The sequence below is a fragment of the Triticum urartu genome, chromosome 1, assembly GCF_003073215.2.
Source record: "Triticum urartu cultivar G1812 chromosome 1, Tu2.1, whole genome shotgun sequence".
Taxonomy (NCBI): domain Eukaryota; kingdom Viridiplantae; phylum Streptophyta; class Magnoliopsida; order Poales; family Poaceae; genus Triticum; species Triticum urartu.
Window position 1 is genome coordinate 3,399,220 of NC_053022.1, and position 12,897 is coordinate 3,412,116.

Below are 12,897 nucleotides of genomic sequence, written 5' to 3' on the forward strand. Positions count from 1 at the left end.
GTTTGATGGCCCATGGAGATGCTTCCTTCTGGCCTAGCGCGGTTACGGACATATTTCTTTAGGACTCCCATGAACCTCTCAAAAGGGAACATATTGTGTAGAAATACGGGCCCCAGGATGACAATCTCGTCGACTAGATGAACTAGGACGTGCGTCATGATATTGAAGAAGGATGGTGGGAACACCAGCTCGAAACTGACAAGACATTGTGCCACATCACTCCTTGGCCTTGGTACGATTTCTGGATCGATCACCTTCTGAGAGATTGCATTGAGGAATGCACATAGCTTCACAATGGCTAATCGAACGTTTTCCGGTAGAAGCCCCCTCAATGCAACCGGAAGCAGTTGTGTCATAATCACGTGGAAGTCATGAGACTTTAGGTTCTGATACTTTTTCTCTGGCATATTTATTATTCCCTTTATATTCGACGAGAAGCCAGTCGTGACCTTCATACTGAGCAGGCATTCAAAGAAGATTTCTTTCTCTTCTTTCGTAAGAGCGTAGCTGGCAGGACCTTTATACTGCTTCGGAGGCATGCCGTCTTTTTCGTGCAAACGTTGCAGGTCCTCTCGTGCCTCGGGTGTATCTTTTGTCTTCCCATACACGCCCAAGAAGCCTAGCAGGTTCACGCAAAGGTTCTTCGTCACGTGCATCACGTCGATTGAGGAGCGGACCTCTAGGTCTTTCCAGTACGGTAGGTCCCAAAATATAGATTTCTTCTTCCACATGGGTGCGTGTCCCTCAGCGTCATTCGGAACAGCTAGTCCACCGGGACCCTTTCCAAAGATTACGTAGTGTAAATCATTGACCATAGCAAGCACATGAACACCGGTGCGCATGGCGGGCTTCTTCCGGTGATCTGCCTCGCCTTTGAAATGCTTGCCTTTCTTTCGACATTGATGGTTGGTCGAAAGAAATCGACGATGGCCCAGGTACACATTCTTCCTGCATTTGTCCAGGTATATACTTTCAGTGTCATCTAAACAGTGTGTGCATGCGTGGTATCCTTTGTTTGTCTGTCCTGAAAGGTTACTGAGAGCGGGCCAATCGTTGATGGTCACGAACAGCAACGCCTTAATGTTAAATTCCTCCTGTCTGTGCTCATCCCACGTACGTACACCGTTTCCATTCCACAGCTGTAAAAGTTCTTCAACTAATGGCCTTAGGTACACATCAATTTCGTTGCCGGGTTGCTTAGGGCCTTGGATGAGAACTGGCATCATAATGAACTTCCGCTTCATGCACATCCAAGGAGGAAGGTTATACATACATAGAGTCACGGGCCAGGTGCTGTGATTGCTGCTCTGCTCCCCGAAAGGATTAATGCCATCCGCGCTTAAAGCAAACCATACATTCCTTGGGTCCTTTGCAAACTCATCCCAGTACTTTCTCTCGATTTTTCTCCACTGCGACCCGTCAGCGGGTGCTCTCAACTTCCCATCTTTCTTTCGGTTCTCACTGTGCCATCGCATCAACTTGGCATGCTCTTCGTTTCTGAACAGACGTTTCAACCGTGGTATTATAGAAGCATACCACATCACCTTCGCAGGAACCCTCTTCCTGAGGGGCTCGCCGTCAACATCACCAGGGTCATCTCGTCTGATCTTATACCGCAACGCACCGCATACCGGGCATGCGTTCAGATCCTTGTATGCACCGCGGTAGAGGATGCAGTCATTAGGGCATGCATGTATCTTCTCCACCTCCAATCCTAGAGGGCATACGACCTTCTTTGCTGCGTATGTACTGTCGGGCAATTCGTTATCGTTTGGAAGCTTCTTCTTCAATATTTTCAGTAGCTTCTCAAATCCTTTGCAGCCACAGCATTCTCTGCCTTCCACTGCAACAATTCCAGTACAGTACCGAGCTTTGTGTTGCCATCTTCGCAATTGGGGTATAACCCTTTTTTGTGATCCTCTAACATGCGATCGAACTTCAGCTTCTCCTTTTGACTAATGCATTGCGTCCTTGCATCGACAATGACCTGGCGGAGATCATCATCATCGGGCACATCGTCTGGTTCCTCTTGATCTTCAGCAGCTTCACCCGTGGCAGCATCATTGGGCACATCGTCTGGTTCCTCTTGAACTTCACCAGCTCCCCCCGTTGCAGCATCACCGTATTCAGGGGGCACATAGTTGTCATTGTACTCTTCTTCTTCGCCGTCTTCCATCATAACCCCTATTTCTCCGTGCCTCGTCCAAACATTATAGTGTGGCATGAAACCCTTGTAAAGCAGGTGGGAGTGAAGGATTTTCCGGTTAGAGTAAGACCTCGTATTCCCACATTCAGTGCATGGACAACACATAAAACCATTCTGTTTGTTTGCCTCAGCCGCATCGAGAAACTCATGCACGCCCTTAATGTACTCGCGGGTGTGTCTGTCACCGTACATCCATTGCCGGTTCATCTGCGTGCATTATATATAATTAAGTGTCCAATTTAATAGAAGTTCATCATCACATTAAAACCAAAGTGCATACATAGTTCTCATCTAACAACATATAGCTCTCCAGAGCATCTAATTAATTAAACCATACATTGAAACTATGTAAAACATTTCAATGCGAAAACAAATGCGATCATAATCGCAACCAAGGTAACAATTGATCCAACGGCATAATGATACCAAGCCTCGGTATGAATGGCATATTTTCTAATCTTTCTAATCTTCAAGCGCGTTGCATCCATCTTGATCTTGTGATCATCGACGACATCCGCAACATGCAACTCCAATATCATCTTCTCCTTCTCATTTTTTTTTATTTTTTCCTTCAACAAATTGTTTTCTTCTTCAACTAAATTTAACCTCTCAACAATAGGGTCGGTTGGCATTTCCGATTCACATACATCCTAGATAAATAAAATCTATGTCATGTTGGTCGGCATAATTTTCATAAACAATAAATGAACCAATAGTTATGAAGATAATATACATACCAAATCCGAATCATAGACAGGACGAGGGCCAACGGGGGCGGATACCAAAACCATCGCACTATATAAGATGCAATAATAAATGTAAGAAAATGATACAAGTATCTATCTAAACAGACAAGTAAGAATATTTTTCCTTTCAGAAAGAAGATAAGAACAAGAGGCTCACCACGGTGGTGTCGGTGATGAGATCAGCGCGGGTGATCGACGGCGGTGAAGACGGGGACGGGGCGTGACGGACCGCTAAATCTAGACAAATCTCGAGGAAAATGGAGCTTGGAGGTCGAGCTTCGAGAGGAGAAAGTTTAAGTAGTGTGGCTCGGGCATTCCATCGAACACCTCATGTGCATAGGAGGTGAGCTAGAGCACCACAAACCCCTCCCCTCGCCGGCCAGAGAAAAACAGAGCACTGGAGTGCTCTGCTCGCGGGCGAGGGTATATATAGGCACCTCATTGGTCCCGGTTTGTGGCAAGAACCGGGACTAAAGGGGAGCCTTTGGTCCCGGTTCAGGCCACCAACCGGGACCAATGGTGGTGGGCCAGGAGCGAGGCCCATTGGTCCCGGTTCGTCCCACCAACCGGGACCAAAAGGTCCAGACGAACCGGGACCAATGGCCCACGTGGCCCGGCCGGCCCCCTGGGCTCACGAACCGGGACCAATGCCCACATTAGTCCCGGTTCTACACTGAACCGGGACTAATGGGCTGAGCCGGCCTGGACCATAGCCCTGTTTTCTACTAGTGTATATATATAGGTGGTGTATGAGTGACTTGAATAAAAAATCGGAAATCTGAATCGGCCTCTGCTTTGACAGACCCTGGTTTCTCACTAGGATTCAGACCTTATATCAGCATGCATCCCTTGCTGTAATATAAGCGCGCTGAAAGGCACAGAACAAGAACTAGAAGATGGTCGCTGGATGAGTGTTTGGTATACCTCCTGCATGGTTGGCCTTGCTTGGGGAGAAGATTCCAAACAAGATAAGGCCAACTTGATGAGCAGAGCTAAGTTATTCTCTTCTGTTGTTATTGGTGTTGTCGGCCGTTGGTCCAGAATATCTTTCACCATCATTGACTGTTCGCCGTTAGAAAGACTACCATCTAATAAATCCCTTGGATGCTTGCCCATCACTAGCTCTAACACAACCACCCCAAAGCTATAAACATCACATTTCTCTGTCGCAACAGATGTGTATGATAGTTCTGCACAGAAGCGTCAATAATATTAGAATTAGGAATAAATGGATAGAGACGAATGCTTCTGACGTGAGAAGGAAGGTTATGCTAGTACATACCAGGAGCGATGTAGCCATACGTTCCTGCTAGTGCACTCCAGTTTGATGAATCGGGCTTAAGAATCCTTGCCGTGCCGAAATCCGAGACAAAAGCCTTAAAGGATGTATCAAGTAAAATGTTGTTGCTTGTGATATCTCGATGGATTATAGGTGGACTGCATTCGTGGTGCAAATAAGATATTGCTTGAGCCACATCTGTTGCAAGAGCAATTCTCTTGTTCCAATCTAATTCCTTTGCTAGCTCTTGATTTTCCAATATTCTGTGGAGGCTTCCCTGTTGAATGTAGTCATAGACGAGAAATTTATACACTGGATGGGAGCAGAATCCATACATTCTGACAATGCTTCGTTGTCGGATCTGTGTTAAGATTTCCATTTCACTACGAAATCTTCTTTCATCATCCAACTCTTCTTCGGTCTGATGAAGCTTCTTCACAGCAACCAGCTGCCCGTCTTGGAGTTGTGCCTTGTAGACTTTGCCGTACCCCCCTGTTCCAATGATGTACTTATCATCAAAGTCTTCTGTTGCCCTTACAATATCATCAAATGCTAATCTTCCGTCGAAATTCCAAACAGAGAATAGGTCCCTTGCTTCAGCGGTAACACTTTCTTGTGGATTTCTCTTCTTACGAGTAAGTATTATTATGACAACAATTGCAGCAACAATGCCGAAACCCATCACAAGAGCAATGGACAAAAGCAAACCAAGTATCTTCCCTTTTTGGTGAGCAGCTACTTGGGTTGAATAACAAGGTGGCAACCCAAAGAGGTTACCACAGAGACCTTTATTGGGAAGAAACCAACTTGCTGAAGCATTTTGGAGTAGCCGTGCTGTTGGGACTGGTCCTTCCAAGTCATTGTAGGACACATCAAGTGTTGAAAGGCTCAACATGTTTGCAATGGAGGATGGAATGCTTCCACTGAACTGATTATGTGATAAATTGAGAGATTCCAGCATCTCCAACTTCCCAAGTTGCTGCGGCAAAACACCACTGAGGTTATTGTTGCTCACATCTAACATGATTTGCAGGCCTGCTAAATTTCCAACCGCACCAGGCAAACTCCGGTTGAATTGGTTGTTGCCGATCTTCAAGGACTGTAGTTTCTTGCATGCCCCTAGTTCCTCAGGTATTGATCCACTTAGTCTGTTCCCAGATATATCAAGGTATCCTATATTGCTTAGCTTTTCTATCTGTGTAGGTATGGATCCAAATAACTGGTTCGATGATAAGTTGAGGCTATATAGATTTGCTAAAGTACAGATTTCTGGAGGAATCTCGCCGCTGAGATGATTAGAATTGAGTGTTAGTGCTACTAGGTTGGACAATTTAGAAAGGATTGGAGGTATGGAACCTGTGATCATATTATTTCCTAGATGTAGTATCGTTAGTTGGGTACATGCACATAGACTTGATGAGATCTGCCCAGAGAGTCTATTCGTTGACAAGCCCATCCATATGAGTTGTGGATACACACCAAAATGATGAGATATATCTCCTGTTAGTTTGTTCGACTGAAGGTCAATTTTAACCAAACTTGTACATGTCTTTAAACTCCTTGGAATTGGGCCATTGAACATATTAGAAGCGATAGCGAGAGATTTTAGTCCTCCAGTTGAACATATATTTGCAGGTAAATGTCCTGAAAGTGAGTTGTTTGCCACCTCAAGGTGAACAAGGCTTACGAGATTTCCAAATTCTTGAGGAAGAGAACCTGATAATTTGTTGCTAAACATTAACATGTTTTGGATGCTTTGCAACTTGCCAAAAGTTTTTGGTATTGATCCCGAAATTTGGTTTTGAAACAAGGCTAAATATTTGAGGTTTATCAGGTTGCCAATTTCCTGGGGAATGGAACCGGTTATCTTATTTGTAAAGAGGTGTAGTACTACTAGCTTGGTAATATTTCCTAAGCTACCAGGAATAGAGCCATATATTAGGTTATTGGAGAAGTCTAAATCTTGGAGATTCTGCAAGAAGCCTAATTCTGAAGGTATTTGACCTATGATTTGATTTTCATAGAGATAAAGTTCATTGAGCATAGTGAGGTTGCCTAGTTCTGGGGGTATTGAACCCGTTATTTGATTTGTGCAGAGAGCAAGTTGGCTTAGCATGGCGAGGTTGCCTAGTTCTGGTGGTATTAGACCTGTGATTTGATTTTCATAGAGAAAAAGTTGGTTCATCTTAGTGAGATTGCTTATGGAGATTGGAATTGGACCTGAAAAATCATTTGAACTAAGATCAAGACTTTGTAGATGGACTAGGGTGCCTAGTTCTTGGGGTATAGGCCCTGAAAGTTGATTACTATACAGGTCCAAAACATTCAGTTGGGTCATATTTCCAATGGTTTTTGGTATCATGCCGCTTATGGTGCTATTGCTTAGCTGTAGAATTTGTAGGTTGAGAAGTCTTCCAATCTCCTCAGGAATGCTACCTGATACCATGGTTTGGTGAATGACAACTTCAGTTAACATTGTTAGGTTACCCAGAGACACAGGGATATGTCCTGTGAGTCTGTTAAATGAGAGACCAAGATAGCTGAGACTTTGCAGGTTACCAATCTCATAGGGAATTTTTCCTGTGAGCTGATTGTAGGTAAGGTCAAGTATCGAAAGTGCTGACAGGGAGCAGATACTAGCGGGCAGTGCACCATGGATACTGTTGTTTTGAAGATCAATAGATGCGAGGAATGGAAGAGCTGAGAAGTTGAGCTCACCAAGCTGGCCACGGATGCCAGCATCCGGCAGGGAGATGTTAGTCACCATCCAGGGCATTGCGGCGGCCATGGCGAACAAGCGTGCACATGATGCCCGTCCAGTTGCATGGGCCGGTGTTTTCCTGCCAAGAGCTCATCTGCAGCGGTGGGCTTGCGATTGTAGCTTTCCAGTGAAGGAGGGCCATATGTTGAGACCTCAGCGAGATCCCTCCATGGTGTGACGCATGTGCTTCTTCCAAGAGAAGAAGGCACGGCACCAGCAGTAGGTAGAGGTACAACAATGGTGCTGAGGAAGATGTCATTTTTCTGTGTAGTGTTCGCATGTTGTATGTTGGTTGGGGGATGTGATTTTGTGCATGCTGCAACTATCGATATTTAACTAGCAGGTTGTCCATTGTTAGAGGTTCTCAGTCAGCCAACACTCAACAGTTGATTGGAAACTTCCGCTGGATGACTATTCTTTTCCCCTGCAAAAAAAGAGGATGACTATTCTTGGGTGTCGCCATCTCTTCCTTTATTTCTTTCCTATCATTTCCTATCATGCCGGTGGAAAAAATGACACAGTAATTACTCCTAGAAAGCAATTGAAGGCAGGGACAGTACGCCTACTGATCATATCTTTCCCAGTTATCATTGGGTTGAGTATTTATTTGATGGTATCTCCTGTGATTGGTTTCTTAGTATTTCTTGTTCATTTGGTCATGTAACTTATAATTGCTTCAGTTATGGAAATTCCATATAGTAATTGAAGCAGCTTATTTTAAGCTATCGTCAACCGTACTAATGTTCTCCTTGTCCTTTTTCAGATGCTACATATGAGATCAATTGTGGGAAAAATTCCGCTTTGGGATCTACATCGATGGTAAAAAAATAAAGGTTTCTATGTTCAGATTTGGCTGATACAACTACTGGACCAGAAGTCTTGTTGGAAGTCATGTCTCTGAGGAAAAATGAGGGAGCTGTTCAAATACGGTAGTATATCATGCATGTTCTTCGCATGTCCGTGGTTGCACTAGCTTTGAGGTGAATTTTTATCTACTTTTGCGATAAAGTAATTATTATGGGGTGTTGCTAGCTCTCCTGTTTTCTGTCACCTGGTTCTTTTTCGTACCATATGATCTCATGCCATCCCCTGTTAAGTTTGTACAGTATTAGGCATGGCGTGAAGAAAATTAAGGTTGGTATATGCCAATAAATGCTTTAATAAAATTAAGTAAGCCACCAGGAGTACTAAGAAGAGTTCTCGCAAAAGAAAAAAGGTACTAAGAGTTGATGGCCCTCAGTCAGTCAACACACGACAATTGAGTCTGTGGCCATCTCTGCCCCTTTTTCTTTCCCATCTCTTCTTCAGTGTCGCCATCTCTTCCTCTTTTTTCTTTGCTCACGACTGTGGAAAAATGACACAGCAATTATTCCTAGAAAGCAATTGAAGACAGGGATCTTGGGTGCCCAAGGCATACACCTAGTCGTCATATCTTTCCCAGTTATCCTCCGTCTACAACTTATGCACTGAGTTAAACATTGATAATTTTTTTATTTGATGGTATATCCTGTGATTGGTTTGATAGTATTTCTTGTTAATTTCATCATGCAACATGTAACTGCAATTCCAAAAATAAATGGAAGCAGCTTGTCTCAAGTCATTTTCTATAGTACTAATGTTTCCCTTATTCGCTTTTTAACTGCTACAAAAGATTAATAACTCATTGTTGGTGCCGCAATGCAGCGATTACATGTGGGGAAAAATTCCCAAGTCTTGTTGGGAAAATAAAGGTTTCCGTGTTGAATTTTGGTCAATACAAATCCTGGACCCCAGGTCTTGCCGGAAAGTCATGTGTCTGAGGAAAAATGAGGCAGTTGCTGCAGCTTGTGGAATTCAAAGCCTGCACAACCAAGCAGCATCATGACGACAATGACTGAAGAAAAGTTCCAGGCTCAAGTGAGTTGGCTCAGTAAATTTCTACTACTAGTGCTTTCTGTACGTGTTGATTAGTTGCAGTGTAACATCCAACACGCCAGTATTCCCAGGTATGCCCTTTCTACTTGACGAGTAGTAATCAGAAGTGTGCAAATTATTACTACTGCTTCAGTACTTTGGTGTAGAGTACAACATATCAGAAACGGCAGTAAACACTTACGCATTATCTGTTCATTTTGATCATGTAACTTGTAACTGCTTCAGTTATGTCTTAAGCTATTCTCTGAAGTGTGGAGTAATCATATTGTAAGATTCCAGCCTTGTCTCCCCTCCCGCGACTCTCCCGCGAGCGCCGGGGGGAAACCAGCTCCGGCCCACGGCCGTCCTCCTCATGCCTCCCTCCCCTCGCCGCCGCCCCGACGTGCTGGTGGGCTAAGCCCTGCCGGCGCGGGCGGCGGCGGGGTGTTCCTCCTTTCCCCGCACGAGTCGACGGTCGCGGGATCCAAGATTTGGCAGCGGCGCGGTGCTTTCCTCGGGGCACGGCGGCACGGCAGCAGCAGCAGGCGGCGGAGACGCGGGCTGTGGGTGGAGGCGTGAAGGGGCTGAGGCGTCGTGGGGCGCGGTGGGCTCCGGCGGCGCTGACCCTGTCGGCGTGCGGCCAGATCTGGGCCCAGGCGGCATGGGCCGGGAGCGGCGTGGGCCGGGAGCGGCGTGAGCTGCGGGCGTCCGCCTCTGCCGTGGCCATGGCTGGTAGGGCGGAGGCGCAGCAGCGGTGGCAGGTGGGCGGACTGCTCGGTTTCCAGGCGTCCCGCCGGCTGGACGACGACGGCAGCGCGGTCGGACTCCCCGGTGAGCTTCCTCGGGGGTGGGCGGCGGTCCTGGTAGGCACTCCTTGCCGGTGGCTGGGGCTGTGTTGGTGGCCTTGCGCGGATCTGCGCTGGTCGCCGAGGCGGGGCGGCACAGGGGTGTGTCCGGGGAGGATTGGGATGGAGGGATGGGCGGCGCCGACGTGCTCGGGCCCCCGTCACTGGCACAGGGGTGTGCCGGTCCGGATGCGTCCGCTCCCCCACCTCACCCTTTCCCGGCCGCGTGCGGGTGGCTGTAGCGCCGGCGATCTTCAAGGCGGGATACATTCTGCGGCTCGTCGGTCTGGTGTGTCCACTTGGTCCAAAGTTGACCCTTTTGGATGATCTTGGGGGTGGTTGGATGTTGGGCGGCGGCCCTGGCGGCGGGAGGCGTGGCGTTCGTGGACGGAACCTACGTCTCTGGTGTAGGCGGGCAACCATGGCCTCGTGGGGGGGGGAGTCTTGGTTGCGGCTGGTTGGCAGAGCGAGGGTATGTCGGATGGCTGCGAGCACCGGAGTTCATCACTTGCCCAGTCCTGTACTGGCCGACGGCGGCGGCGGCCGTGGTGGTCGTATCCCTCATGAAGGCGCCGTGGCGGTGCTCCTGCCCCTCGCATGTGACTCCGGGTGAAAACTTGATCTACGGATCGGACGGTGGCGGCTATCCGTGGGCGTCCCCTTCTAGAAGGCACTGTCTTGGAGTCCCTGCTCTGTCTTGACCGTCTCCTCCGTCCTCGTTTCTTGTTGGAGGTCTCCGTCATCTCCAAGCGGTTATCCTTCGTCATATTTAGTTAGAGCATCTCCAGCCGCGCCCCCAACAGGCCCCCAGGCCGCTTTTTCAGCGTCGCCGCCAAAAAAACGCCCAGTCGCGCCCCCAGGACGCTGAAAAGCGCCGGTTCAGCCCGTTTTTGGCCCCGGCGGTCGCAGGCCGAACCCGGCGCACTGGGGGCGATCGGGGGCTCCGGCGCAAGGGAAATGCGCGCCTGGCCCGCACCGTCAGGTGAAAAGTCAAGTTTTTCTTCCCCGACTCGCCTCCCACCCCCCCACACCCCCTCGGCTGCCACTAGCTGTATCCCGATGCCGCCCGCTGCCCTTCACCACTAGATAGCCAACACCCGCCAGAAAAATAGCAGAGGTTCGCCGAGGCAGCCCCTCCACCAGTAGCTGGGCATTTCCGGCCGGGGAGGGGCAGTTTAGCGGCGGGTACACGCCCATCGGGCGCAAGGTGTTCGGCGATTTGCCTGCCTCGGCAATGGACTCGGATGACGAGGAAGCGCTCGCCGCGCTGCTGGAGGAGGAAGCCGAGGCCGACGTCCAGGAAGAAGAGCATCTCTTGGTGCTCGCCGCCCTCGCCCAGCTGCTGGTGAGCTCTGAAAAGCCGCGGCGAGGTGGCTCGGCGCTTGGGCGGGTGAAAGCAAAGAACCGACATCGTCTCGAAGGCTACTGCATGCTCTACTCCGACTACTTCGCCGATGCTCCACTTCACGGTGACAAAACATTTCGGCGCCGTTATCGGATGAGCCGAAAGCTCTTCCTCAGGATTGTGAATTCCATCCGGGAGTTCGATAGCTACTTCAAGTGCAAGATGGATTGCACCGGCAAACTTGGATTCACCTCGATCCAGAAGTGCACGACAGCGATGAGGATGCTTGCATACGGAGCTCCCGATGATTCACTCGACGACTATGGGCGCATGGCCGAGTCCACCAGCATAGAGTGTTTCTACAAGTTCTGTCGGGCAGTGGTGGCAGTGTTTGGACCATAATACTTGAGAACACCCAATGCGGAAGACACTGCTCGGATCCTAGCACAGAATGCAGCAAGAGGATTTCCTGGGATGCTTGGAAGCATCGACTGCATGCATTGGAAATGGAAGAACTGTCCATTTGCTTGGCAGGGGATGTACAAAGGCGCCAAAGGCGGTTGCAGTGTGGTACTTGAGGCGGTGGCCACACAGGACCTCTGGATTTGGCACTCCTTTTTTGGTATGCCAGTAACTCACAATGACATCAACGTGCTGCAGTGTTCCCCTGTCTTTGCCAAGCTTGTTGAAGGTATTCTCCTCCGGTGAACTTCGAGGTCAATGGGCGGCACTACAACAAGGGGTACTACCTAGCTGATGGCATCTATTCGAGATGGTCTACATTTGTGAAGACTATCTCAAACGCTGTGCCAGGAGGCAAGAAGTCCCACTTTGCCAAGATGCAGGAGGCTTGCCGGAAAGACGTCGAGCGGGCATTTGGTGTGCTTCAATCTCGATTTTCTGTTGTCCGGTACCTTGCTCAGACCTGGTCGAAAGATCAAATGTGGGAGATCATGACTTGCTGTGTCATCTTGCACAACAAGATCATCGAGAGCGAGCTAGAAGACCCAGTGTTTGACACCGAACCATACTACAGGCAGGGTCCTCTAGCCGAAGTTGATCACCAGCTACCGGCAACCTGGACTGCCTACCTCAGTATGCGTCAGGAGATCTGAGACCCACAGGTGCATCATCAGCTGCAGCAGGATCTGGTGAAGCACCTATGGAGGCTCAAGGGCGACGCCGAGCGCGACGTGTGATGAAATATGAGTTTTTATTTGTTGAACTATATAATTTGTATTAAACTATTTGTTGTTGCACTATTTTGTTGAACTATTTGATTTTTTGTGGTGAACTATGTGATAAAAAATATTTATGTTGATAATTCAACGCCGTGCCACGGCGAACCACACCGAATATGGGCCTATTCTTGCCCATATGGGCCTTTTATTCGCCGAAAGTGGGCCGAAAAGTCGGCGAATATCGGCGCGGGCGACCTGGGGGCGACGGCTGGACGCCCAACCGCACCCAGCGCCGATTGTATCGCCGACTCACCCTCAGGGGGCGATTTTTATGCGTCATGAGGGGGGGCCAACGGCTGGAGATGCTCTTAGCTTAGTAGGCGGTGGAGTAATACATACTAGATCGGGATCGTGCCATGGCGCGAGGGTGCCGGTCCAAACGACTTGTCCAAGAGAATAAAGATCAAACACATGTTGTGTTAATAGGAAGGCAAGTTTAGCACACATCTACTCAAGAGACGATTGATTTTTAGGTTCAAGAGAAAAAAAAATCCCCAGCACCAAGATGTCCACGCCCAGTATCTGCTCCTCTCCCACGCCCATGATCTCCTTCTCTCCTAATCTCAGGATCTCCTCGCCTG

The 12,897-nt window shown here is 48.5% G+C and overlaps 1 protein-coding gene across 1 annotated transcript; it reads right to left on the reverse strand.

Annotated features, from left to right (window-relative positions):
* Nucleotides 1-3,689: 3,689 nt before the first annotated feature.
* LOC125541385 (probable leucine-rich repeat receptor-like protein kinase At1g35710) lies at nt 3,690-7,321 on the reverse strand. The gene is made up of 2 exons (XM_048704815.1): nt 4,235-7,321; nt 3,690-4,142 (listed from the first exon to the last, which is right to left on the reverse strand). Exons 1-2 carry the CDS (start codon nt 7,017-7,019, stop codon nt 3,769-3,771), a joined length of 3,159 nt encoding a protein of 1,052 aa, XP_048560772.1. The 5' UTR covers nt 7,020-7,321; the 3' UTR covers nt 3,690-3,768.
* Nucleotides 7,322-12,897: the final 5,576 nt, after the last annotated feature.

Bases quoted from the DNA above. Each gene is read 5' to 3' on its own strand.
- LOC125541385 (XM_048704815.1), bottom strand. From the start codon at position 7,019: ATGGCCGCCGCAATGCCCTGGATGGTGACTAACATCTCCCTGCCGGAT. The intron at 4,143-4,234 runs GTATGTACTAGC...GCTTCTGTGCAG, and splicing joins GTATGGCTACATCGCTCCTG to AACTATCATACACATCTGTT.